The sequence below is a fragment of the Carya illinoinensis genome, chromosome 2, assembly GCF_018687715.1.
Source record: "Carya illinoinensis cultivar Pawnee chromosome 2, C.illinoinensisPawnee_v1, whole genome shotgun sequence".
NCBI lineage: Eukaryota > Viridiplantae > Streptophyta > Magnoliopsida > Fagales > Juglandaceae > Carya > Carya illinoinensis.
Genome location: NC_056753.1, coordinates 32593926 through 32620063, shown reverse-complemented (window position 1 = coordinate 32620063; position 26138 = coordinate 32593926). Strand labels below are relative to the sequence as shown.

The 26138-nt window shown below is 36.4% G+C and overlaps 3 protein-coding genes and 1 long non-coding RNA gene across 18 annotated transcripts; 1 reads left to right on the top strand and 3 right to left on the bottom strand.

The window, feature by feature from the left end:
- Nucleotides 1-354: 354 nt before the first annotated feature.
- On the bottom strand, nt 355-2154 carry LOC122301022 (photosynthetic NDH subunit of subcomplex B 3, chloroplastic). The gene is made up of 6 exons (XM_043112078.1): nt 1817-2154; nt 1618-1728; nt 1434-1490; nt 969-1031; nt 654-716; nt 355-541 (listed from the first exon to the last, which is right to left on the bottom strand). Exons 1-6 carry the CDS (start codon nt 2033-2035, stop codon nt 422-424), a joined length of 633 nt encoding a protein of 210 aa, XP_042968012.1. The 5' UTR covers nt 2036-2154; the 3' UTR covers nt 355-421.
- Nucleotides 2155-3011: 857 nt separating this feature from the next.
- LOC122301020 (protein MODIFIED TRANSPORT TO THE VACUOLE 1-like) lies at nt 3012-10349 on the top strand. Of its 4 annotated transcripts, none has more exons than XR_006240110.1 (6): nt 3012-3767; nt 4642-5391; nt 5596-5751; nt 6436-7392; nt 8452-8587; nt 9939-10349. XR_006240110.1 is itself a non-coding variant. In XM_043112077.1 (6 exons), exons 2-6 carry the CDS (start codon nt 3561-3563, stop codon nt 8491-8493), a joined length of 2112 nt encoding a protein of 703 aa, XP_042968011.1. In that variant the 5' UTR covers nt 3012-3391; nt 3519-3560; the 3' UTR covers nt 8494-8840. The 4 variants fall into 4 exon arrangements, 1 of the variants encoding a protein (XP_042968011.1); XR_006240108.1 differs by having other exon boundaries at nt 9929-10349; XR_006240109.1 differs by lacking the exon at nt 9939-10349 and adding an exon at nt 9367-9591.
- On the bottom strand, nt 9630-15438 carry LOC122301021. 9 transcript variants are annotated; one of them, XR_006240116.1, is made up of 13 exons: nt 15069-15429; nt 14312-14726; nt 13929-14020; nt 13414-13580; nt 12926-13249; nt 12478-12596; nt 12320-12406; nt 12025-12246; nt 11877-11933; nt 11103-11226; nt 10847-11017; nt 10065-10124; nt 9630-9982 (listed from the first exon to the last, which is right to left on the bottom strand). It is a non-coding gene; the product is annotated as an uncharacterized LOC122301021 (long non-coding RNA). The 9 variants fall into 9 exon arrangements; XR_006240117.1 differs by having other exon boundaries at nt 10847-10983; nt 11080-11226; nt 12320-12596; nt 15069-15438; XR_006240118.1 differs by having other exon boundaries at nt 12320-12596; nt 13414-13567; nt 15069-15435.
- A 5673-nt stretch (nt 15439-21111) lies between these two features.
- On the bottom strand, nt 21112-24975 carry LOC122301019. 4 transcript variants are annotated; one of them, XM_043112075.1, is made up of 10 exons: nt 24719-24974; nt 24161-24237; nt 23584-23812; nt 23300-23454; nt 23123-23168; nt 22946-23037; nt 22674-22770; nt 21894-21950; nt 21601-21639; nt 21112-21512 (listed from the first exon to the last, which is right to left on the bottom strand). In XM_043112075.1, exons 1-10 carry the CDS (start codon nt 24866-24868, stop codon nt 21456-21458), a joined length of 999 nt encoding a protein of 332 aa, XP_042968009.1. In that variant the 5' UTR covers nt 24869-24974; the 3' UTR covers nt 21112-21455. The 4 variants fall into 4 exon arrangements, 3 of the variants coding, with proteins under 3 accessions (XP_042968009.1, XP_042968008.1, XP_042968010.1); XR_006240107.1 differs by lacking the exon at nt 21112-21512 and adding an exon at nt 22240-22314 and having other exon boundaries at nt 21575-21639; nt 24719-24975; XM_043112074.1 differs by having other exon boundaries at nt 21112-21639.
- Nucleotides 24976-26138: the final 1163 nt, after the last annotated feature.

The following is a 26138-nucleotide window of genomic DNA, read 5'->3' as shown; positions in this document are numbered from 1 at the left end:
ATTCCCGGCCCATTTCAGCAATAATGCAACTCCTTTGGACATATGCAAATGAGGGCTACCACTTCTTACTTTTATATATACTGGAGGCTTATCGAGAATATCCGGTGGGCATCGAATCCATATTTTTCATTTGAAAAATCGAATGATATGCTATCATGTTTTTGACGGTTTGGACTTTTCTTGAATTGCTATAATTGACAGCCGAGAGATCCTTTTTAATTCATGAATGGCGGAATTTAAAAGCTAGGGATCCTTTTTCATATTAATGCGACTTCAGTTAATATATAACAAGAGAGTTTCTCGAATATTTTAATTTCTAATTCGTTTGATTAAAATTAAAATTAAAAAAAAAAATTATTAGAATGCCTATATATAACCTTTGAAATTAATAATTCATCCACATTAATGTACAAAATCCGGGTTAATTAGAAGACTCTGACCCCAACTCTAACTGAGCTATCTCTGCCTTGAACTCTTCAGGCGATATTTTTTCATAACGCCATTCATGTCCTTTCCATTCAGGCAACTGTTGTACAACAACCTGCATGCATCAAGGCAAGTAAGGAATTAAGAAAATAAAAGAAATAATATTCACAGTCATAAAATATGTAAAGCAGGACTGTATCTAATATTATTGAGGGAAAATCACAAACCAGGCCCGTAGAATCTGGCTTTCCCACAGTAGTTTGACAAGCAAGTCTCCAATTTTTTCGTTTCTGCAGTTACACCGTTGCATGGAAATCAACTCCGATCCTCAAAATATATATATATATATATATATACATGGAGAGTTGGATCCGTAAATTACCAAAAATATCACTTACTTATACTATTATTATTATAGGAAATTACTAATAATTAATATTATTATGATATATTAACACAAGGGCACTTGATTGTATTATTGATCTGAATAAAATGTTGAAGGTAAAAATGTAAATCTACTATATATACTGGCATGCATGTACCTTCTTAAGTTTTTCCTTCTCTTTGTCCGTGCGAGGGTTTAGAAGCTCTCCTCCTTGAATAATCTGAATATAGAGGAAAAAATAATCAGAAAAAGGGGGTGCAATCTCTTTGCATGTTTGCAAGTCTCTGCTTGTATTCGGAAAGCGTTTTATCTTAATCCTAAGTTGTAAAATGTTTTAAGTCGTGTTCCACACACAAAAAAATAAAAAATCTTAGTTGTTTTGGGTAAAAATGAATTTTAATAATAATTAAAAAATCTAGCAAGAACTAGAATATAGTATGTTAGATCGATCTAGATGATATCTGATGAATCGATGATGATCATCCCAATACACAAATGAATAGTTGGAAAATAAAATCCAAGAAAATGAAGTTTAAAATAAAAAAGAAAAGACAAACTCATGTTGGGCGTGGCTTTTTCCCCCTAAATTAATTAGTTTCAAGATGGTAATTAATTAGGCCACCTCCACCATACACGTCCCACAGGTTCCACCTCCAGCACAATTCAGCAGAGCTCTTGCCTGATACCATGCATATAAATGAACAATATCATCGGCATATATATATATATATATAATAGTACGTACCCCAGAAAAAAAAAAAAACATTATAAATCATATTAAGTACTAAAGATATATGAAAACTTACATATGGTCCATACAACTCAATATTAGAATCCATCATTATGTTCCTTAGTTTCTGCCCACCACATGCTTTTCGAAAATGTACATCGGGTGTTCCATCCGGGAGCAACACAGACTAATATAAAACAGAAAACATATAACATCAGAGATGTTTGCCCAGAAAATATAGCTTTGATGTACTAAATATTATCATCTCAACTTACACTAACAAAAGCAAAAGCCACATAAGGTGGCTCCTCTGGCTCTATGGCTTGAGATTCACCTTCAGAAATTGTGCCAACAGCTCTGAATTTTCCTCTAGAGCGGCTGAGACGCTTAGAAATTTGGAGGGTTTTGTGAGAGTAATGGGTAAGGTGATTGAAGTTAAAGGAGGTTGAGAAAGAAGGTAAAGCATTAGAACTAATAATCTGTAGAGTTCCCATCTTTGATATTTCAAAGATGAATTAAAAGCTTCTTCTGTGAGAGAGAGAGAGAGAGATAGAGAGTTTTTTACAGTGAATTGGATATTGGCATATGGCATTTGTGGCAGTGTGTGCGTGTGTGGTGGTTCTCATTTATCATCTTATCCGATTCCACAGAGCAACATTGGCCCAAAACCATGCCTTCAGGGAGTTATAATTGTCAATTAATGTGACGCATCTTTTAAGTATTATCAATTTAAGTTATAACTTATAAACATAAAGTTATTTAAAAAAAAAAAAAAACTATTTACAAGCTCTTTTACTACAGCACATTATTTAAGTTGGTCCTATAATTAAAGGGTGATGTTAGACCCACCAATAAAAGCTATTAAATTCAGTACTGACACTGTAATTAAAAAAAAATCATTTTTTATGTTTTTCTAAATACAAAAAAAAAAACAAACGCGATATTAAAAACTAAACAAACACAAATTATAAAAAATAAAGTCTAATCGGTACAAATGATAGATGTACTTTGTCAGTATATCTATCATTTTTCTAATAAAAAATAATATTAATATTTTAAATTTTTATAAATATAATGAGTCTCACAAAGAATAATGCATTTACATACTAAGTTTGTAAATAGCCAAACTTTTATTTAAAAGGCAGTAAGAGTGAATTAGGATAAATTTAGTTACACATAAAATTTTTTTATCTCGTATTATCATTATAATTTTTTTAAATTTTTATATAAAATATAATAAATAATTTAATTTTTTTTTAAATTTTAAAATAAAAATTATATTTTAATAATATTTTATTTAATTTTTAATTTTTATGTAATATTATCTGGAATGTGTATAGGCAAGCGAAACCTAAACAAAATTTAAGATGAAAACTAAGTAAGAATGTCTATGGGCTAAGTGGAGAGCCTGGTCCAAGCCCAGAAAACGTAAGCCCCGTGAGACATAAAATGCGTGCCATGCCAATCGAGCGCGACTTGGCAGAACAGCGAACTTTCAACGTAAACCCCACACGAGTCGGTGCGTCACCCCCCAACTCTCCTGTCGACCTCTTTTCCTTCTCTCCCTGTGCTCTTCTCCTTGTACGATTCCAAACCCTTATTCCTACTCTCTATCTCTCTCTCTGAGGCCCCAATTTTTGAGCTATTCTTATTTCTTATCTATTTGTTTCCATGTATAATAAATTCACGGCAGCCTGAAAATTGGGGGCCATAAGTTATCAAATTAGTGCATGTTCGGGGCTCTCTCATTCGATCAATCTTGCATGTTAGGGTCCGCCGACCTATAAACTTTGGGGTTTTTCTCAATAATTCTGTTCCGATCGAATAGGGCCCTCCGGCTCCCGAATTGGGTAATTTCGATTCTGTGTTTCTGTATTGAATTGAATCGGATCGTCTTTGAGCTCTTAAATTTTGTACAAAATAGGGGCTTTCTTAATCTTTTCTACTGCCTTTGAATTATACCGGTCTGGTGTTCAGTGATTTGTGAAAGTTAGGATTTTCTTTGCGAATTGGGTGAAAATGGATTCAAGCCGGAGAGCGGTGGAGTCGTATTGGAGGTCGCGGATGATCGACGCCGCCACATCGGACGAGGACAAGGTCACACCGGTGTACAAGTTGGAGGAGATCTGCGATCTCCTGCGATCTTCGCATGTCAGTATTGTAAAGGAGGTCTCGGAGTTTATCCTGAAGCGGCTCGAGCACAAGAGCCCGATTGTTAAGCAAAAGGTATAAACTGTAAATGCTTTTTTTATTGGTTCTGTTGGATTTAAGATTGGGTAGATCTGCGTCTTGGAAATTTGGCGGTTTTTGTTTGGTGGCCGCCCCAAGTGTGGAAAAGGAAATGAAGTTGAGGACGTGTGAGGAAAGAAGGGGAATTGGGTTTGCTTGGTTTTTGGGTTCCTGGGAAATGTAGTGGTCATATCAGCTTGGTAAGTATGTTTTCATAGACTAAGGTATTTTTCAAGTATACGCCCTGTGTACTTGGGATTTGCCAATTATGATGAATAAAACTTCTTGATTACCGATCAAAAAAAAAAAAAGTATGTTTTCATAGACTCGGTTGGGAGGAAGAACTTTTTTTCCCTGCTTTTGGTTATATTGCAACATGCAATGGAACGTGAGATGTTTTATTGTGTTTGCTTCTAACTATTTCTTGCAAGTAACTTATCAAAAACAAAAATAAGCAAAAATAAATGCTCTTGCATGCACGTTTATTCCAATGAAGCAGAAATCCTTGGAAGGTCGAAGTGGTGATGGTGACTGAAATTCCGGAACTTATTTTATAGACTTTCTTAATTATTTGGGGTCAGAAGGCTTCCATTGTATCGGTGAGCACACTTGGAGAGGGGCCGTTTGATAGTTTCAAATGTGGCTGCTTATAAAAAAAAAAAAAAAATATGGTGTAAATTGCAACACGCCCCCATCAAGTTTCATGGGACGCTTAGCTTTTTTTAACTCGGGTTTTGTAGCTTAAATCGTGAAGTTTAGTAGGGTTTGTTTGAGATCAATGAGTCTGGTTATACTGGTTGCTGCAATTAGATTGTTACTGAAAATTATGATTTCTGTTAAATGTTTATACCCATTATGCTATCATGTGCAGGCTCTTAGGTTGATAAAATACTCGGTGGGGAAATCTGGTGTGGAGTTTAGGAGGGAAATGCAGAGACATTCAGCAGCCGTTCGCCAGTTATTTCACTATAAGGGACAGTTAGATGCTTTGAAAGGGGATGCACTTAACAAGGCTGTGCGGGACACTGCTCATGAGGCAATCTCTGCTATTTTTTCTGCAGAGAATGATAAGCCAGCTCCTGCTGAAGATCTTAACAAAAGAATACAGGGGTTTGGAAATACGAACTTTGAAATGCCATCAGAAGAAAGGAAATCATTTCTCAGTGAGGTAGTAGGTCTTGGAAGTGCATCTATAAAGCAGGGAATTAGCAATTTCACACAAGGTCATATGGTGAAAAAGAATGACAATGGAAGTTACAAGGGTCCAAATCTTCGGAGGTCATTGACTATAGAATCTGATTATGCAGATAGATATGAACCTGTTGATTATCACAATGAAACTCAGGGTAGTTTTGGGATTTCAAAGAATGTGGCCAGTGGACCTTGGAACCAGGACTCAAGAGTATCTAAGATAGAAATAACCAACGGGGACTCCAGTTCAAGTTCTAAAGAAAGTAGGACTTGTGAAGAGAGGTTATTGGAGACCATTGTAACATCAGGTGGTGTACGTCTACAGCCTACTCGAGATGCTGTTCAAATTTTCCTTGTCGAGGCTGCAAAGTTGGATGCTTTGGTTTTAAGTCGAGCCCTTGAGTCAAAGCTCCAATCTCCCCAGTGGCAGGCATGTCCATTGCTTTCTGTACTAAAATTGTGAAGATTTTGTATGCTTCTATGCTCATTCTCTTTTAATATATTATGGTTATTTTAAACGTGACATGGGTGCTATACGCTATCATATTTTTTATATTTCCAAACGAAACATCAAGATGCTTATCCTAAGATCGTCGATTTGGTATTATGGTTTTCATGGGTGATTGCTATTCAGGTTCGCATGAAAGCTGTCTGTGTCCTTGAGTCAATACTGAGGAAAACGGATGATGATCATTTTGTCACTGTGGAGTCTTATTTCAGTGAAAATAAAGATGCAGTGTTGAGATGTTCTGAATCTCCTCAATCTTCTCTGAGGGAAAAAGCTAACAAGGTAAAATTCTATTGTAAGTGTTTTTTTTTTTATTATTAAAAAAAAAAAAACGAATTATAAACTCCATACTAAATGTGATGTAGCTGCACTGCTTCATGTTCAATTCAATTGCAAGTCAAAAACTGCATATAATATCTACCCTTTCCTTTAGCTCTACTGACCAGTATTGGTATCAGTGCGTAGTTATTAATGTGCTCGTGCATCATTGCAGGAGTTTCACTTAACATTACATCTTTTAATATATACCCACCAATTACCAAACACTTGCACTGACAGAGGAAAAGTAGCGCTCTTACCATATATTTTTAAACCCCACCCCCCACAAAAGATGTATTAGATGTATTATCCCAAAACAGAATGAAAATCTCACTTGACAGTATGCAAACAACTGTTTCATTTTCTCTAATGGGTAACAGAATATTCCTTTTCTTCTCTGTGCAAATACTTGTTTCTAAGCTTATTAAAAACTTTAATTATGCTTTCTTTTAATGACATCACATTCTTTTCAAACTTTCAACTAGGTTGTCAGTGGTAAAAAAAGTCCCTGGAAGTATTCAGGAATTGAAAATTTACAAGCATTTCCATCCACCTAAATCCATATTAAATTGCTTTTGTAACAGCACTTCTTTGATTACTTGGGAAAATTCTTTGTTGTTGAAATAACAATTTGCAATTGATGGGCAGGTTTTAAGCCTTTTGGGTGGAGAACACACAAACAGCACAGCTACTTATACAGAAAGGACTGTGAAGAGTGATGCTACTAATGCTGTTCAAATGCCCAACTTAATAGACACTGGTGATCCAGATGATTATGATGATAATTCTACAAAGAATCAAAGTGAGCAGAATCCAGCAAATGTTTCAATGCCAGCCCCTCTAATTGATGACTTGTTTGGAGATGGTCTGGGCACTGTTGCAAGCACTTCTGAACTAAAAAGCGATGATGACCCCTTTGCGGATGTGTCTTTTCATGCTAGTGATAGTGGGGAACATGCAGATGACCTCTTTTCTGGGATGACTGTTGATGATAAACAGGTTGCTAATGGAAATCATATGGCAGAAAAGAAAACTGGAGCTGAACTTTTAGATTTATTTGGCTCCAGTCATGAACTTCCTCAGGAGCAAGAAAGTCATAAAAAAGATTTCAATGACTTGATGGCTGGTTTTTCACTTAATGAAAATGCCTCCAACATGAAGCCGAAAGCAACCTCTCCTGGAGCTTTTTCAGAAACTCTGTTTTCAGATTCAGATAGTAATTCCCAGAATCAGGTTTCCAATGACACTTTGGGTGCCATGTTTAGTTCTCAAACGTCCACAATGAATCCAAATGCTGTGTTCCCCCCTGGTGCTATGTCATACCATATGCCTCCTGGCTTCATGCTCAACCCTGCATTTTCTTCTCAGCCAATAAATTATGCTGCCATGGGGAGTCTTTTTGCTCAGCAGCAATTGCTAGCAAGCCTCCAACACCTTGGGAACATGAATGCCCAAAATGCTGGTGTCAGTCATGTTGGTGGTAGTAATGGAGCATATTCTTCACCCCTTCCTGATGTATTCCAATCAAACTTTCCTATTCAAACTCCTAGTTCACTGATGAACGGTTCAAAGAAAGAGGATACCAGAGCTTTTGACTTTATCTCCGTAAGCTTGAATTCAGACCTTGAGCCTTGACATATTTTGCATCATGATATTATATTGTACATTGTTGAAGTTATTTTCAGGTCTCCACTCTATATTGTATGGCCTTCCCATGAGTCTGCTTTTTGCTGAAATTATTTGAAAATCTAGAAATTGGTCTTGGTCCTTGGACATCTTGATTACATGTCACCTGGTTTGGCTGTCAGAGACTTGATAAACTTGAAACTTTGAGCATCATTTCCTACACTAAGGGATTTTATTACATTTTTTCCTAGGAGACTTGCTTGCCTTTTATTTTTAATGATGAGGAACCTCACCAAGGCAGGGTCCGAACTTGTCTTCTAGTGCGTAATTGAACTTGAGATGTCTGGTTTTACTGCTCATCCCAAGCCCACATCTTTTTATTTTTATATTTACTAATATTAGTTCGTTTACTTATCAAAAAAAAATATTTACTAATATTAGTTTTGACTTATGTCCAACCTATTCAACCCTAATCAAGATTTACTCTGGTTGCCCTATTGGTGGTACAAATAAAGTCTCCTTTTGTTGCCCTCATGAGATTTGGTGGCTTAGTACATTGAATGGGAAGGGTGAGGAGCTGTTGTGGATACTGGGTAGAAGAACTTGTGTTGCATGGGCTGATACAACTGGCTCCCATTGTGTCTATGATCATTCATCGTGGCTGAATAGTTTCTCTATAAAATATGCTCAATTGGCCCACATTGAAATCTCCTCTTTTGTGTATCAGTACGAATGATCCTAAGCTTTTATATTAATGACTTTTGCTAATTAGATTACATATTTTCGTTGGAATAAGAAGTCCATTGATACTCCCTATTTTAATGGCAAATGAAGCCTTGTTAGACGAGCTTTTGAAAAGGTTATTCTTGTCGTCCTTGTTATGGGATTATTGCTTTCTTTAGTGCATTTGATATATGAATTGCTGCCAAATGTATGAATTGAAATGGGTTGACATTATTTTGTTCCATAGTTGAGTGATTTAATGGATCGTTTCTAAAGTTATTAAAGATTATGTTCTATATCGTCTGTGTCTTGTAGGACCATGTTGCTGCAGCTCGTGATCAAAAGAGGATGGTTTGAATTTTGAGCTTATGCTTTATCAGAAAGGACTGGTTTAGGACTTCGATTATGGCTTTACAGCGTGTAGAAGGATATACAGTTGACAACAAAGAAGGTATTCTTTTGCAATAATGGAACATTTGCAAATATTACTGAGACATTTTTCCGTTATAATTGCATTGCAAGTGATGCCAAGGGAAATTTCCTGGACCAAGAGCAGCAGTAATTCTTGGTAAATGCTTATGGTCTGTATTCGGGATGGAGGAATGAGAATGTAGTGCAGTAGTTCGATTAGTATTTTAAATCATTGTTTCCGGCACTTATTTGATGTCTTTCTCCTTTGTAATGGATTGGTAGTGTTCTGTTTATTCAGCCCTCTTCTTTCTTCTTCTTCTTTTTTTTTTTTTTTTTTTTTTTTTTTTGTGTTTAAAAAAAAAAAGAACTTTTCTCCTTCAACAGATTACATTTGGTGCATGGTTTTTGTACCCAGAAAGTCAATAAAAAGCAGTAAATTGTTCCTCTAGCATTGAGTAATGCAAATTTAGAATGGGTGGATGCTTTTCAGAATTTGTTCGGTCCTGCAAGATTTACTTGTGCAAGAAAATACTAGTTTAATTGTCTGCGTGATAACGAACTTGTAAACAATTTGCAATTTGCAATTGAAAATCCTTGCTGCACTGGATTTATTTACCAAGTTATAGTTTTAGAACTTCGTCACCAATTTTTTTATTTCTATAATACCCTTGCTGTTTTAAATTTTGGCAGAGCACTTGAGTCTTTGACTACAATACATTTTTAGATTCATTAGGCCTTGGCTCTTGTACATAGACGCGCGCACATATAATATAATCTTTTTAAGCGTGGTTTTTCCTCTGTTCCCCATCTCTTTTTCAGGGAATAAATTATACAGTGGGCATGCATTGCAAGGCGCGGTCAAAAACAATTATAGAGACAAGGGAGAGTAAATTGATAAAAGATCAACCTGTCCTACCAAAATTATGTAGATTAAACTAGAAACATTCATACTCTTAAAAGATTCTTTATATTGTATGATATACCAACACGTGCTATTCTTAAAATACACTTTTAATGAAATTCAGTGGAAACGTTTTGATCTAAGTAATATTCATATCAAGTTTAGAGCAATGCCAATCAAAAAAGAAAATCACATATGGTTCTGATGCATCCCCAAACTTCATTTGCATGCAACCAAAGGTCGACAGTGAATACATTTATTAAGTTATGGATCCTCACAAGACTAGATTACATTGTTTGTCTCACTGTCATCTGTATGCGTTTGCATCCACCAAAGCACCAATTGCCCCACAAGGTTACAACTCACATTGTAGTAATTCACAGAAGAGAGACAACAGGATTGCACGAAATAGTTATCTTCAAGATATTTTAGAGGATGTGTCTTCAAGGATGCTCCATGCCTGAACTTCCATCTTTTTAGTTCTCTGTAGTTGTTTCATGACATCCAGCCGCTCGGAGAATATGGAGAAGGAAGCTAAATGCAGTGTAAGAAAGCAGGATTAGCAGAATGGCAAGGGGAAAACGGCAAACTCAACGGAAGGCAAGTAAGAATTTACCAAGTATGGCATGTACTTTTTTATTGCCGCTAGCATAGCTGCATGACCTATAGCAGATACCTGGATGTGGTAAGGAAGGGAAAATTAATCAGATCTTTTAGGGATCACTTGGGAGTAATAGAATAAAATAGTTATAGCAAGATGAGCAAAAGTTGCCTAGTGTGAACCTAATTACATTACAGTTTTAGTGGTATGAATCGCATGTCATACTCACATGATAAAAGGGCACATAAATTGTTGGCCTTTAATTCAGGTTTAATTATTTACTTAAAAGTCATTCCTGTATTCTCTTGTATTTGCTACTGCTCTTCTCACTGCGCACTTGGGGTACTTTCATCGTTTAGAAGAGGTGAACCAAGAGAAATGCAAAAATGTGATAACAATAAACTAATTCCTAAAATGAGCCTTCTCTATCAGGATAAATGTTCCCCTCACTCTTCATACCATGGACCATGAGGACTACTGTAGTTGGTCTCAATGACTTCCACCGGGTAAAAGCTAAACAAAGGGGACATGAAATGACTTGGCATGTAAAGATGTATGAAAGTTTGTGATCATTGGATCAGGTTCTTCTGAAAAGTTTTCTAAACATCCCCTATATTCTTTCCAACTTGGCAGAGCTTGTTTGCCCTCTGCAATTGGGGTGTGTGTGTGTGTGTGTATATGCAAGTATATATAAGAGAATTCGGTTTTTCCAGTTTTTCATCAATAAGTAGCTACTTTCTTTAGTCAGTGATAAAACAAGGGACTATTGAAAGAAAAAGGATCCAATCAGTGCTTACAGGAAGTAGCATTAGAATTGTAACCGGGATGAGTGATGCTATGTCATTTAGAGTTCTTTTTAACTTCTTTGTTTCCCTCTCTGTGACCCTGTGACCTCGCAATTGATTTAGGAGTAGCTCCAGAGCCACCATGAAGTCTGTGAAAAGCAACCGCATACCCATCCATATATCCTTTAAAACAATTGAGTTTCCAGCATTAGCATCTAAATTTTATGATAATTCTGCCCATTTACCAGAAGGAGACTGCTGGTCTTACAGAACTTGTAGATGCCAACTTGACAATGTATTTCCTAATTAAAATCTCATGCCGAGGAATTGACTTAGTAGCAGATCTGCCCCACCACAAAGGTGGTCGTAGACATCCTAGCTAGTCTGGTGGCCTGCTATAAGAGGCAAACAATGCCAGTAGTTATATCGCACAACATATGCATGCATTTCCATACAGATAAACAGACCCAAATTTTTTGTTGCCGTTGTTGGGGGGGGGGGGGGGGGGGGAATTTAGCAAATAACAGCAATATGTTGTTATTCTAGATCCATGTCAAGGGTTGCTACATGAAGATGTTATGATGGTCCATGTGGAGAGCTATTCTCTGGACATTCATGTGCCATAAAATCGCCAGAATTTTGTTGTGCTACTGAGACTATAGAGAACTTAATAGCCGCCTTGGATCGTGCAAATGATGTGGGGTCAGAGGGGGGGTGTTGATTTAGCAAATAACAGCAATATGTTGTTATTCTAGATCCATGTCAAGGGTTGCTACATGAAGATGTTATGACGGTCCATGTGGAGAGCTATTCTCTGGACATTCATGTGCCATAAAATCGCCAGAATTTTGTTGTGCTACTGAGACTATAGAGAACTTAATAGCCGCCTTGGATCGTGCAAATGATGTGGGGTCAGAGACAACTGTTTCCGAAAACTTTATCAGTTCACTGCTAATGAAAATAAACAAAGGCATAATAAATTCCTTCCTCTCTAAGGTACTGTCGACAATAAGCTAAACGAAAGAATCCACTAGTGACATACCCTGATTTATCATAAGCAGCCCAGTAGTCTTCCAAACAAATAGTTAGCAGGCTTTGACTGAAAAAGTTGACAACAGGATCTCTCTCAGTAGAGACAGAAGTTCCAACAAATAAAACTCTGAAATGAAAGAGGAGATGGTGTATACTACCTCCGAAGCAAGAATTCTAGCAAATCTGCATCTAAGGGCTTTAGCGTGGAACGGCTGAAATGAGCAAACCCAGAGAAAATATCATAGCATACGGTAAATACAGTAGTTAGAATAATCTCTCTCTGCTTGGATTGTACAATGTTTGGACCTTCTCCTCTCTTGATTGTTTATGCAAGCAAATGGAGCATAAAAATCAAGCCATCCAATTTCATCAGTTACTACCTGTGAAGATAATCTGTAAGTATTAGGATGATTCGTACTTTGCATCTTCAACGCAAGCAGAAAAAATGCTGACCTCCATGAAGAGCTGATACACTAAAATAGAAGACAGCTCTGGGAAAATGAAAAGGCTACCGCGTTCCAAGTAGCTGCAGGCAAAGCACTGGACCTCCCAAGTGTCCCAATTTTAAGGACCAGATTTTTAGAACGTAATGAAAAGGCAAAATCACCTACCTCAGGAAGTCTTTGACATGGTCATCCAGATCATTAATGCTCTTTCCTGACAAGAATATTCTGGTCCTCTTTCCAAGATATGCAAAGAGCCCTAAAGTAGCCAAACTATCTGCTTGAACCTGTCAAGTTTTACAACGACAAACTAACTATTTAATGTGAAGGTACAGGAACTCAGCTAGACAGAAATTCAAGCACATCAAGAGTCTGACTACATTCGAGAGTGAGGAACATGATACAGAGTTTTAATATAACATGTGTAAACATAGTAACAAAACAGAGGATTTGGATTTGGAATGATTAAAGTGTTATACATGTCTATAGAGCTCACAAAGATCCATGTGTTCCATCAATTTACTCATTAAAAATAAAAAAAAAAACGATTTGTTCCTTCAACAAAACTACAGTAATATCAATAGAAAAGTTGAAAGAAATTATTTCAGGATTTCACCTTGTCGTGAAAAATTTGGCTGCCTCTTTGTGGAATGCCACTGAGAGTTTTTTCTGAGCCAATCCAATCCAGAATTCCAGCTCTTCACTTGCGTTGCCAGAGAAAACCTCTGTACCAAAATGAGTCAGAAAGTCCAGTTCAAAACCTGCTTCAGTGGCCAAGTGATGTAATTTGTCCACTGAAACAAGACCGTGTGAAAGATCCATGAGCTGCACCAATACATCCTCAATTGAAAATGTAAACAAGTGACAGCAAGTGCGCTTAGAACCCAATTTCCTTACTGCAGCACAGCAACTTATAGCCACAATGATCCCTGCAACACCACTGAATATTTGTTTGCTTAGGCTAGATACGTAAATGAAGAGTGAATCCAAATCGAAGTGAACAAAAATATGCTTTGGAATTCATCAGCATAGGAAATGAGGATAGGGAGAACATTGTAAAAAGGGTGAAACATTATGCTAAAGCATAGGATATTTTTAGCAAACCTTCCTGCATATTCCATTGATCAGCTCTTTAACATAGGAAGAAAAAATCCAGCTATACGTGGCAGTTCAACCTCTTTAAACCATTCTTCCAATCCCGATTGCCTCATTGCCTCATGCTCAACTGATTTTCAATATGCTCCCCAACCATGTTTACCTTGGGGGACAAACTGATCAAATTAAGAAACAAAAATTCAAAACTAGGACACTTCTGTCGTCAGTATATGTCTATTAGATGGAGAATAGAGAAAGAAACCATAATGCTCAGCTATAGACATAGCTGGCTTCTAGAGCAAACTTTAAACATTTAATTTGACATGAATTCCAGATGCTGTAATGCAGAATAAACCTCTCTAAATTTATGGAAATTTAAAGCCAGAACGTCAGTGAAGGTACAGGTTTATCGATCACTTTTGGTGTTAAACCGAAATGGTGGAGCAGTTAATAGATTAGGAGATTCATGTTTCATCAGTTAAACCACTGCAACATTGAGTTTCTGTAAGGCATTGCATACTTACATCTCTCTAGCCAGGGAAGTGTCGTTGCGGCGTTCACTAGAAAGCAAGATCTCCACTTCAACCGCCATTTTCATCAAAACGTAAACTACTACCTGTGCAGCCATGCCGGTCGAAGATTCATGTTCCAGTTTCCAAAAAATCGAATAAATTAACAAGGATGTTTCACCTCCACTAATTTAGTAGTTCTTATTGCTGCTCAAGGCAGAGGACAGCCAAGCAAATGAAAAAACATACAAATGTTCACTCTACCAGACGGGTAAATACCATATTTTTATAACCAGTTGGATGAGCGTGATATTGGCAACGAAAACTTATCTTTGAGACCATTCAAAATGTTCATTTTATTTACTGAAGGATATAAAATGATACACTTCTAGGCAGACCTGATAAGCAATACGTTTATGCCAGTAATGGACATCCTTCCCAACCCATGCCATTGCAAGCGCTGGACCAGTTCCTGACAATCTAAGGTTCTCAACTGCATGGGAAAAGCTCCTTGCAGATTCATGCAATACCTACACAAGACGATTAACCCGACTAAATTCCATCTCAAGTCTTTGAAATTTAGCAACAGGAGCACCATTCTCCCAACTAAATTGACCAGAATGAGTAGAAGAAGCCATAGATGATAACACCCGTGAGGAAATCCATCGCGATGATGTATAATATCTAGAAAAATATCCGACTGTGGAATTTTTCTTTGGAAGGCCATAAATTCCTTGATCCTTGGCATCGAAACTTAATGGGTGAGATGCATTTGCCGTAGCCCTTCCTCTACTGTCTAGTCCAACTGATTGTCTGACACAAAAAAGTTAAGGAAACGATTATCTTATCATAGGTAAAAATGGGGAAGGAAACTGTGAAACAATTGCAAGTATTATGTTAATGGGTCTTCTGCTTCATCTGTAGTCAGAAAATGGATAAAAATGGAAGGAAGTAAAAACAAAAAGTCCTATAATTTTGATTCCCAACACATGAACAAATAAGTTCCTGCACATAATTTCTTACTCGGGTCATGAAGTACTTGAGGGTCTAAAATCTCCAGAAGAATAATATCAAGCAGCTGATAAACATGTAAATAACATTAATTCTTTTAATTGATCACAGATGATCACAGATGAACAAGAGCTTAAGACCTACGAGTAGTAAGAAAGCTGTAGAAGTTGCGAAGACAACTGGGAAGCCATGGAAACAGAAGAAAGTGGAAAGAGAAGGAAATGTGGGCTATTAAATCGAGGCGCACCGACAGAGATGCAAAAAGGTCTTCCTTTTTTCCTAAATTGGACATCATCGTGTACATCTGTCTTTGGGTTCATCTCCCGCCAGCCGCTTTGTTTTAGAAGCTTTTGGACTGTTGGGAACTGTGGCTCTTAACGTTTATAATACAGTCGAAAAAATAAGAAAAATAACACACTTGCATAGCTCGTGTTCTTGAGTCCACCGATGGTTAACTTCCCTTCTAAAGAGATTTGGCTTTTGGGTTGGATGCATATCAAGTTTTACGTATATAGAATTTTCCATTTTTTGTTATAAATTATTGATTAATTAAGTATTTCCTTTTAATATATAGTAAGTATAAATACTTTAACACCGAATAGATCTGTAAAGTTTCTATGAACTTGGAAACAGAGTAGAAGAATGAATATTGAATCAATCGAATTGCTTTAAAATGTGCAGAAATGAGCTATTTATACATCTGATATATTCTAACTAAATTAACTGTCATTAGCAAGCTGTTTGGCTGCATGTGATTTTAATTCTAATTCCTTGATATGGTTATTTATATTCCAACACCCCCCCTCAAGATGAGAATGTATATTAATCATTCCCATCTTGCGAATCAGATGATGAAAACTTAGAGAACCAAGAGGCTTGGTTAAGATGTCTGCAATCTGATATTTGGATGGAATATGGATAATATTGATGAGGCCTTCTTGCAGCTTCTCTCGAACTAGGTGGCAGTCCAATTGTATGTGCTTGGTCCTCTCATGTTGGACAGGGTTTGAGGCTATAGCAGCAGCTGGTTTGCTATCCGTGTAGAGTAATGCAGCTTCAGAATGTTGAACATTTAAATCAGCCAAAAGATAAACTAACCATTGTAGTTCACAAGTGGTAGAAGCCAATGCCCTATATTCAGATTCAGCAGAGGATCTACTGACAGCATGTTGTTTCTTTGACTTCCAGGAAATAAGTGAGTCACCTATGAAGATTGCAAACCCAGTTATACTTCTTCTTGTATCAAGGCAACCTCCCCAGTCACTATCCGAGTACCCTTTCAGATGTAATTGTGAATTGGCAGCAAGAAATATGCCTTGTCCAGGTGTGGCTTTGATGTATCTGAGAACTCTATGAGCTGTTTGAAGATGACAAGTAGTTGGACTAGCCATGAATTGACTTAAGGCTTGAACTGAATAAGCCAAATCTGGTCTGGTAATTGTGAGATACAGCAGACGACCTACAAGTCTTCTATATGCAGCAGGGTCTGTTAGTAATGGAGAGGAATCATGAGCTGACAGTTTAAGGTTTGACTCCATGGGGAATGCAACTGGTTTAGAAGCAGATAAACCACTGTCCTGTAATATGTCAAGAGCATATTTTCTTTGACATAAACTAATGCCCTTTTTGGATCTAGCAACTTCAATGCCCAAAAAATACTTCAGTTCACCCAAGTCCTTTATTGTGAATGAATCATGTAGGTACTTTTTGACAATAGCAATCTGTTCAAGACTATCTGAGGCCAAAATCACATCATCAACATATATAAGAAGTACCATGAAGCTGTTGGCAGTCTGTTTAATGAATAAAGATGAATATGATTTTCCTTGGCTAAATCCAAACTGAATCAAAGAAGTTGACAATTTTGAGAACCATTGTCTCGAAGCTTGTTTTAATCCATATAAACTCTTTTTGAGTTTGCATACTCTAGGATCATTAGGTGAAGCAAATCCGAGTGGTAGCTGCATATAAACTTCTTCATTCAAATCTCCATGCAAGAAAGCATTGTTTACATCAAGTTGATGTAAATGCCAATGCTTAATTGCTGCTACAGCCAATAAAACTCTCACTGTTGTCATCTTTGCCACAGGAGAGTATGTAACAAAAAAATCAAGTCCTTCTTGTTGGGTGTAACCCTTTGCCACTAGTCTAGCTTTGTATCTCTCAACACTACCATCAGCCTTAAATTTAATTCGGTAAACCCACTTACAACCTATTGCAATTTTGTTTGGAGGGAGGATAGCAAGTTCCCAAGTTTTGTTGGTTTCAAGAGCTTTTATTCCTTGTGCCATAGCATGTTGCCACTCGGATTGAGAATTGGCTCGTTTGAATGTTTTAGGTTCAGAAATGGAAGTAATAGCAGCAGTGAAAGCTTGATGTTTAGGTGACAGTTTTGATTTGGAAAGAAAGGAAAAAATGGAATAAGGCTTACCAGAATAGTAGCAGGAAGATGATTGAGATTCTGCATTTGTCTTGGTCAGATTACCACAGTAATATTCCTGCAAATATGTAGGTAGATGTCTAATCCTTTCAGACCTTCTGAGAACAGGTAAATTTTTTGAGGAAGGATTGTGATCAGTATTCGAAATAGGTAAATCTTCTGAGGAAGGATTTTGATTAGTATTTGAAATAGGTAAAACTGCATCTGAGGAAGGATTGTGATCAGTATCTGAAGAATGATTTTGATCAAAAACTGCATTTATAGGTGCTGGTATAGAAGAATTTGTACTGATGTGGTTCTTTGTGTAACAAAAAATGTCAGGAGCATTAGGAAGTATGTAGGATGTATGCTTAGGAGAAGGGACAGATGGAAAAATTGATTCATGAAAAACAACATTTCTAGATATAAAGGTTTTGAGAGTTGTTAAGTCTAAAACTTTATATCCTTTAATGTTGGGGGGATAGCCTAGGAAGATGCATTTTGTTGCTCTAGGCTGAAATTTCCCTCGATTAGCTCTAAGAGTACTTGCAAAACAAAGACAACCAAATACTTTGAAGTAGTTATAATTTGGTTGGGTTTTATGCAAGAGAAAATATGGTGTCTGGTTGTTGAGAATCTTTGAAGGGGTACGATTGATAATATGTGTAGCAGTGAGGACAGAATCAGACCAGTATGTAATGGGCAGTTTTGACTGAAAGAGAAGAGCTCTAGCAACAGCTAATAGGTGTTGATGTTTTCTTTCAACCCTACCATTTTGTTGGGGAGTTTCTACACATGACAAATGATGAAGTATGCCATGCTTTTGATAGAATTCAAGCATGTTAAATTCTTGTCCATTGTCTGTCCGAATGACTTGAACATTTGTGTTGAATTGTATTTGAACATAAGCAATGAAATTGGCAAGTAATACTCGAGTATTAGATTTAGCTTTCATTAAGTAAAGCCAAGTGAATCTTGAACAATCATCTACAATTGTAAGAAAATATGTGTAACCAGAATGGGAAACTGTAGAGAAAGGACCCCAAATATCACAATGCAAAAGCTGAAAAGTTTTATTTGAATGAGTGTTGGATACAGGGAAAGGGAGTTTCTTCTGTTTGGCTAGTGGACAGATTTCACATACATGATTTTTGGAAGATGTTACAGAAGAATCAATGGAAGTAATGACTTGTAATCTTGAAAAAGGAATATGTCCTAACCTAAGATGCCATGTATCAGAACTGACATTACAAGTATTGGCTGAAATAGAAAAAGATTCATTGAATGAATTTGACATCTTAGTATTTATTGCAGCAGAACATTGTAATTGGTAGAGGCCTGACTTGACTTCAGCAAGCCCAATCATCTTCCATTTGCTGAGGTCCTGCAAAATACATTTAGATTGAAAGAAAAACAAGCCAATTGAATTATCTTTTGCCAATCTAGAGACAAAAATTAGATTGACATTGAATGCAGGAACATATAGTGCATCATGGAGAGTAATATCAGATGAAAGAGTAACATGACCAGTGAATATTATGGGAACAGTTTGGCCATTTGGAAGATGAACCTTAGAGTGTTCAGTTGGCATTTTTATCGATGTAAAGAAACTAGGACAACAGATCATATGATCTGTTGCTCCTGTATCTAGAATCCATGTAGATGAGTTCTTTGATGTTGAAACTGTGTTACAGATGGAAAATATACCTGAGGTTGAAGCAGCATTAGCTACTGGAGTGAGGTTTGAGCTAGACAAGTTGTTTGCAAGAGTGATCAAATTTTGGATTTGCTCTTGAGAAAAAAATGTATGGGGATTACTTGCATCCTGCTCCAAAGTAGAAACATTGTTTGCAGTGGGCAACCTTTGAGTATAATTTCCAGGCTGTGCAGTGGAGGTGAATCTTTTGCCTCGAGGACCCTTCCATCCAGGTGGATATCCAATAAGTTGGAAACATTTGTCTGCAAGATGACCGGAGTATCCACAGTGTGAACATACAACATCTGTCTTGGTTCTTGGCTTTTGAGTCTTGAAATTATTATTCAAGTATTGCTTCTGAGGTTGAGAAGCAAGCATTGCATGTGACTCAAGTGATACACCAACAGAGTTAGACAAAGTTCTTTGGCTTTCTTCTTGCAACAATATAGAGAAGACCTTGCTCATTGAAGGTAATGGAGATTGCAATAGTAATTGACTACGTAGAGCTGCAAAAGAATCATGTAATCCTACCAGAAACTTCATTACATAATCGGATTGCTGACGATCAGTGAGATTCTTCAAGATTTGACAAGAACATTTATCAAGATTACCACAACGACAAACTAGAATTGGCATGTAACTAATATATTCATCCCACAAAGCTTTAAATTCACTGAAATATTCAGTGATAGATTTTGATTCTTGAGATATAGAACTGAGTGATTTTTCCAAGGAAAATACCCTTGGACCATCACTACGAAGATAGCGTGTTTTAAGTTCTTCCCAAATTTCAAAAGCAGAAGTGAAATAAAGCAAACTACCACGAATTTCTTTTGCTATTGAATTTATCAACCAAGATAGAACTAGGTTATTTGCTCTTAGCCAAGCAATTTGAATCATGTGATTACCAGAAGTTGGATGAGGCAAACTACCATCAATGAATGCTATTTTGTTCTTCACAGTTAGGGCGATGGAAATTGATCTACTCCATGCAACGTAATTTTCTCCAGTGAAAATTTTCGAGACTAACAGTGCTCCAGGATTGTCAGAAGGATGAAGATAGTAAGGACTTGATGAATCATCAGATGGATTTGTCGGTGTCCAAGGAGAATCTGCCATAGAAGCAGCAGGATCTTCAGAAGTTGCCATAGAAGCAAATCAAGAAATGTGAGGTTTGCAGCGGAAGATGCTATATGGACGATGATACCATGTAAAGTTTCTATGAACTTGGAAACAGAGTAGAAGAATGAATATTGAATCAATCGAATTGCTTTAAAATGTGCAGAAATGAGCTATTTATACATCTGATATATTCTAACTAAATTAACTGTCATTAGCAAGCTGTTTGGCTGCATGTGATTTTAATTCTAATTCCTTGATATGGTTATTTATATTCCAACAAGATCTGATTAATTAAAAAATCCTGAATAATTTATTGTCTTTTTGTTTGCTATGGTTTGCACTAGGTTGGATATTCCTAATGCGGTTAGAGTTTTGAACCAGTTTCTGGCTAATCTTAGAGTACTGGTATTGGACTAGCTAAAGTCCTTTAGCTAAGTTCTGCTAGTTTGAATCTATTTATATATTTGGAACTGGGGCGTGGGGTGGATCTTGCTTGAGAGAATTCCTTGTAAATTATTAATAGGATCTACATTTGGTTACTAAAATGTAAAGATTATGGTTTGGGAATGGTAATTGTTTGAAATTTTAAGTTAAACAGGCCAAGAGAGAGTGTGTAGGCTCATTTTTTAATATTGCTGTAATTCATGGTTTCTTATCATAAAAGTTGTTTCGTGTTAATGGTGAGGGATGGTGCCACCCTTCATCAGATTGTTGGCATTGTCCAAACAAAATGAAGTGTTACTAGTTTTATCATCTACTAATGAGAATATTTCATGGTTGTGACAGCTTAATAAACCCTTGATTTAGTAATGATTGTTGAGATTACAAATAAAATAATGCTTTATCCACAAAAAAAAAAATTACAGAAAAAACTTGGTAGGCCCAGCTTTTTATAAAGATTGGTTATGGTATGATTTGAAGCCACCAAATTACTGCCTGCAATATGTAAATTGGATCAAAGCAATATTATCTCAATTGCATTATAATGAGGGATACATCTCAAAGACGCATTCATACAAAATGGTAACTACAAACACCAAGAATAGAGAATATACAATTAAGATTGATCGATACATGCCTTCAAAAAAGAAATAAAAGATTGCTCGACTGCTCGGTACGTAAATAAGATTGATTAATGGACTTAAACTCTCACCAATTGAAGCCCTTTTTCGGTTTTGTGTAAACAGAGAAACCGTGTATAGCTTTGAAGTATGAATAAAAACTGCTGCAGCCTACAGAGCCTGTCGCGACTTCAATGAAGCAGGAATCAGCTAGCTGCTGCTATGATCTAGATCTATTCTACAGAGTTTTGTTTGTTATATATTGCATGGAAATGAACTGGTATTGGAATCTGTCAAAGAAGTTGCAATACTGGATGAGCTTGGAGAAGAAACGTCTGGCGTTGTCAGCCTATATGCATGTGGGGGTTGAATTATTACCAGAATCGCATCTTTAGAGCCTTCGCAGGAAGAAGTCGGCTACATGAGCACAAAAATGAATCTTAGTACATTCGGTTCAAGTTTTAAATGATGAGCATATACACACTATTATCTCACCCAAGACGAACTTTTAAAAGGAAAGTAATGTTGTGAAAACTTCAGAATTATCATCCAAATTAGGATTCCTGGGTTGGAACAAGATGTTCTAGGATGACAGCAAAGGTCATTTGAGGGACTATCCATCAATTAGATAAAAGCATATACGGATGTCTGCACAAGTTTGCACCACTTACCACCCCAATGTGCCATTGATGTCTGCTAAAATCTCTGAAAGTTGCCGCATCCATTTCCTGCAGCAACATGACTCAAATGATTGATGGATCCTTGATTCCTGGGATATTACCTTGCCTTGGTGGGTGTGGGTCTATGGATATTTTATGACATAGTACTAGCGTGTAAAAGCATGTAATATGTAGGGCAGATGGAAATGCTGATGTAATATAATACTGAAACGAAAGTGTGGATCAATCTTTGACATGATAATGTTATCACAGAGCTGAGTGAGAAATGCAATGTTGTTGTGTGTATTCAATATAAACTGTACTCGACAATTGCCAACAAGCCTGGAGCATATCTTACAAAATGGAAATTAAGCTACCGTGTTTCTTCAAAGCATGGATACCGCATCTCTTCAATAAAGTGCCCAAGTTTTATCTTTTTGGCAAAAAAAAAAAAAAAAAAAAAAGAAGACTTAGATAAATCACTTTTGTCAGCATTAGAATGAATAAAAACATAGGAGAAGTGCCTTTTTTCTCATCTTGTAAATATATATATATATAGAAACTTATAGCCAGTATTGATTGTTTGAAGTCCCGATATTGATTTTACACTGCCTACAAAAATAATATTGGTTTTACCCTGAATGAAGTAACAATCATGAATTGGCTTCAAAGGATTATATTGAATGATTAATAATATGTGATTAAGATCAAATGATCTCAATGGGGAAGCCACTTGCCCACTAGTCTGGAACCTAAGCTTCTTGGAGTGCTCAACTCCAAAAAATTACTTACGATACTGTAGATAGGAGGGACCACATTCTCCCCTTTAGACTTCAAAGTTGGCATAACAGAGAAACGTGGTGTCATGTCTTGTGACCTGAAAGTCCACCTGTAGGAAACAGGAAAAGATAAATAACAGTCACAAAACTCATATGGCTGGAGTACAAGCAAATAATGGAGTTTCCCAGAATTAATGTGATATGATCCAGAAGCTCATAAATCACTAAGAATTGGCAAGTTCCCCATTGAGGAAATATTCACGATATCAAGAAATTCATACACACCCAATATACATAAAGATGCAGAATTGTGCCCATTCTCGAACTAGCAAGCGAAGCCAGTATGTTTCTGATGAGTCATCCAGGTTCATGTGTATCTGAAGAAAAAAATGCTTCTCAAGGTATGTCCTCACATATCTAGAATACAAATGTAATTGGAAAGTGAAATGAATACAAACATACCACAGTTTCTGCAATAGCTACTATCTGCATCACACCCTGAAATTTTCTGTATAAAACCAGGAAAAAAACACCACTCAAGTTTAAAATATAGTACTATTCCTTGGAAACAGGGGACTTATTACCTTGAAAAACAAAATGGGTATAGCTTTTCTTTTCTTTTGTATCTTCAATACTTACTTGAACATCGTGTACTTTGTATAAACTGCATCATGCATTGTCTGAACATCCTCATCCTCTATGAAACTCAATTGTTCCCTTAATACGGATAGGTTTTGTGATATATGGTGGAAAATCACATAGAATGATACAAGATAATTAAGAAGCAGAAGCACCTGTGCCGTGATGAGTTAGAAAGCAATTAGTATCTTGGATGAAAAACTATATACTCACTGAGAATCAGCATTAGTTAGCAGATGCTGACAATATAGGAAAATAATGGATTAACCAACCAAGAAACTCACTGTGAAGTAAGGTACAGAAGCTCTGTAACCAACAAGAGTCAAGTAAAAGACACAACCAAGTGCAGCTGTAGTACGGCGCTCAGTAACAGAAAGACGCTCACACATGATGCAGTAACCATGAGAAATGAGCAAAAAGGACACGAAACAAGCTGTCTGAAAGAGCACGGCAGTTACGTAGACCCCAAATGACATCCATAGAGAGCATACTTGAAGATTGAAGCAAGAATACCTGCAAGATCAATGCATTGAGATGTTGAGATTTTGTTTTTCTGATTGGCACCAGGTGTCTGAGAAAAAAGTCCCGACTAATCCCGGGGACCATTCCAAGTCATCGAATAAACAAACATAAACTATGCATCACCTAACCCTTAATACCCATAGCATATTTATAATTCTTGCAGACTAAAATATGCTACAGAGGCTATCTTTTATCCATTCCCCTTAACCCCCCCCCCCCCCCCCCCCCCCCCCCAAAAAACAACAAAAATAATAATAATTAAAAAAGAAGGATAAAAAACCACTCACGCTCGTAAGCGTGGTGACTAGTCTACATATATAACTAAAATCATATACATACCAGAAGAGGAAAGACAGGGTGAGTTGCAGTGCTTTAATCAACGGAACAGAAGCGAGCAACCATTGCAAATTATTCGTCTGCTCTAGTATGACAACATCACAAAATGGAAAAATTACATTAAACCAGTAAAAGCTTCAAAATCCAATAAAAGCATAGATTTCCAAGCGATTAATCTGAAAACCCCTCAAAACTAAAATACCAGATACAAACCAAAATCAGGATACATGCTGGTTCATAGCCCCATTGGGTTGAGAACCTATAAATTAAATATCTAACATAAGAATTCATTAACTAGGACCTTAGGCAACAGAATTCCACACTTAACCCAGCGTGACTTCGTTATTTGGGTTCATTACATTTATGCAAACAAAATCACCGCAAAACTAGTGGATCAAAATATCATTCGTCTCTATTTTCTAAGAAACAGACAGAAAAACCATCAAAAAAAAAATATCCAAATTCATCAGAACGCTCAAAATTCATATATAATAATAATAATAATAATAAATACAGTAAAACTAGACGACAAGTTTTTAATAGAATTTCGAAGAAAATGACCTGAGAGTGGCGGTTTTTGTAGGTGTTCATTGTCCAAGAACATGCAGAGACGAACCAAATCGACAAGAAGGCCAAGTAGAGAGAAGGGAGTGGCCGATAAGACTCGTCCAGGCCGATACGAAACGTTTCAGCACTCGCCGGTACACCCATTTTGAGCGAAACAGAACCTCCGAAAGGAGTTTGCTGGTTGGATGGGCAGCTTTTTAACTCCCAGTCTACGTTTTTCGTGTGTTACGGTTTGGAACTTTGGGATCCCCTCACTGTGCGAATTTATATGCCCCGACACGTGTCTCTTTGCTTGTATTTTTCAGTTTTTCATATAACGAATTAAAAAATACGACATTGATCAAAATCCATTTTCTTCTAAAATTCCTTAACTTTTAAATAATATCATCAAATCAAATGTGAAACCAAAAAAAATAAAAATAAATAAACTGCACACAATATGTAGACTAGGCATGGAAATCATATTTAAATGTTTTAACCACAATCATATTTATAAAAATAAACTTACAAACTTATATAACTTGAGCTGATATGTTAGGTGGTTCTCACGCGTCACCTATTCCAACAGCTCTTCTTAACACACGCGCTAGATCATTGGAATCGTTACCACCAGACCTTTCAAATTTGACATTTGTGGTTAAAAAGAGACAAATATGTTATCTTTGCAAGCCATCACATATTTTGAAATTTACTGAAATTGGTCCAAACTGTAATCTATCTTTTTCGCATCTATCTTATTGTTTTTCTTTTTGGTTTCCTTACTGTCATTTAAAAAGAAAAATCATCTCTCAGATGTTAATTTGTAGAGGCTGCATTCTCTCTTTCTCTAAAAAGTAAGATTAAGTCTCTGTTTAGGTAGAGAGTGTTATCTCTTAGACCTTTTTTATAGAGAGTATTAGCAATAATAAAGACCAGACCAGTCACAAAAAGAAGTAGTGTACTGTTAGAGTTTCAAATATATTATTTTGATTTATAATGTCATGTTTGATACGATGATATCTCAAAATGTATCCGATCATGGATGCAAAATTATCTTATAAATGAATTATGACAGTTTCCATTCAAAATAAATATAGATATAAAATTATTATATAAAGTCATATTAATTTATAAATTTATTTTTATAAAAAAAATTGTCAGCATAACATTTCTCTTTCTATAAACTCTCTCCCCATTTTTTTTCTAACAAAATGTTCCATACTTTTTAAATTTAATTGGAACGGATGAGGTTAATGGGGTAAGTGTATGACACGGCCATAGAATCATTGCCCCAAAGACTGCTCATTTTCAGGCCAAATTTTTGAGGATCTTCAAAACCATCAAAAGATTATTTCCCACACCTTTTTATATTAAATTATCACTCACACGTTTTCTTAAATCCAGAGGTAGCAATCTTTGCATGGTGGGGGGTTTG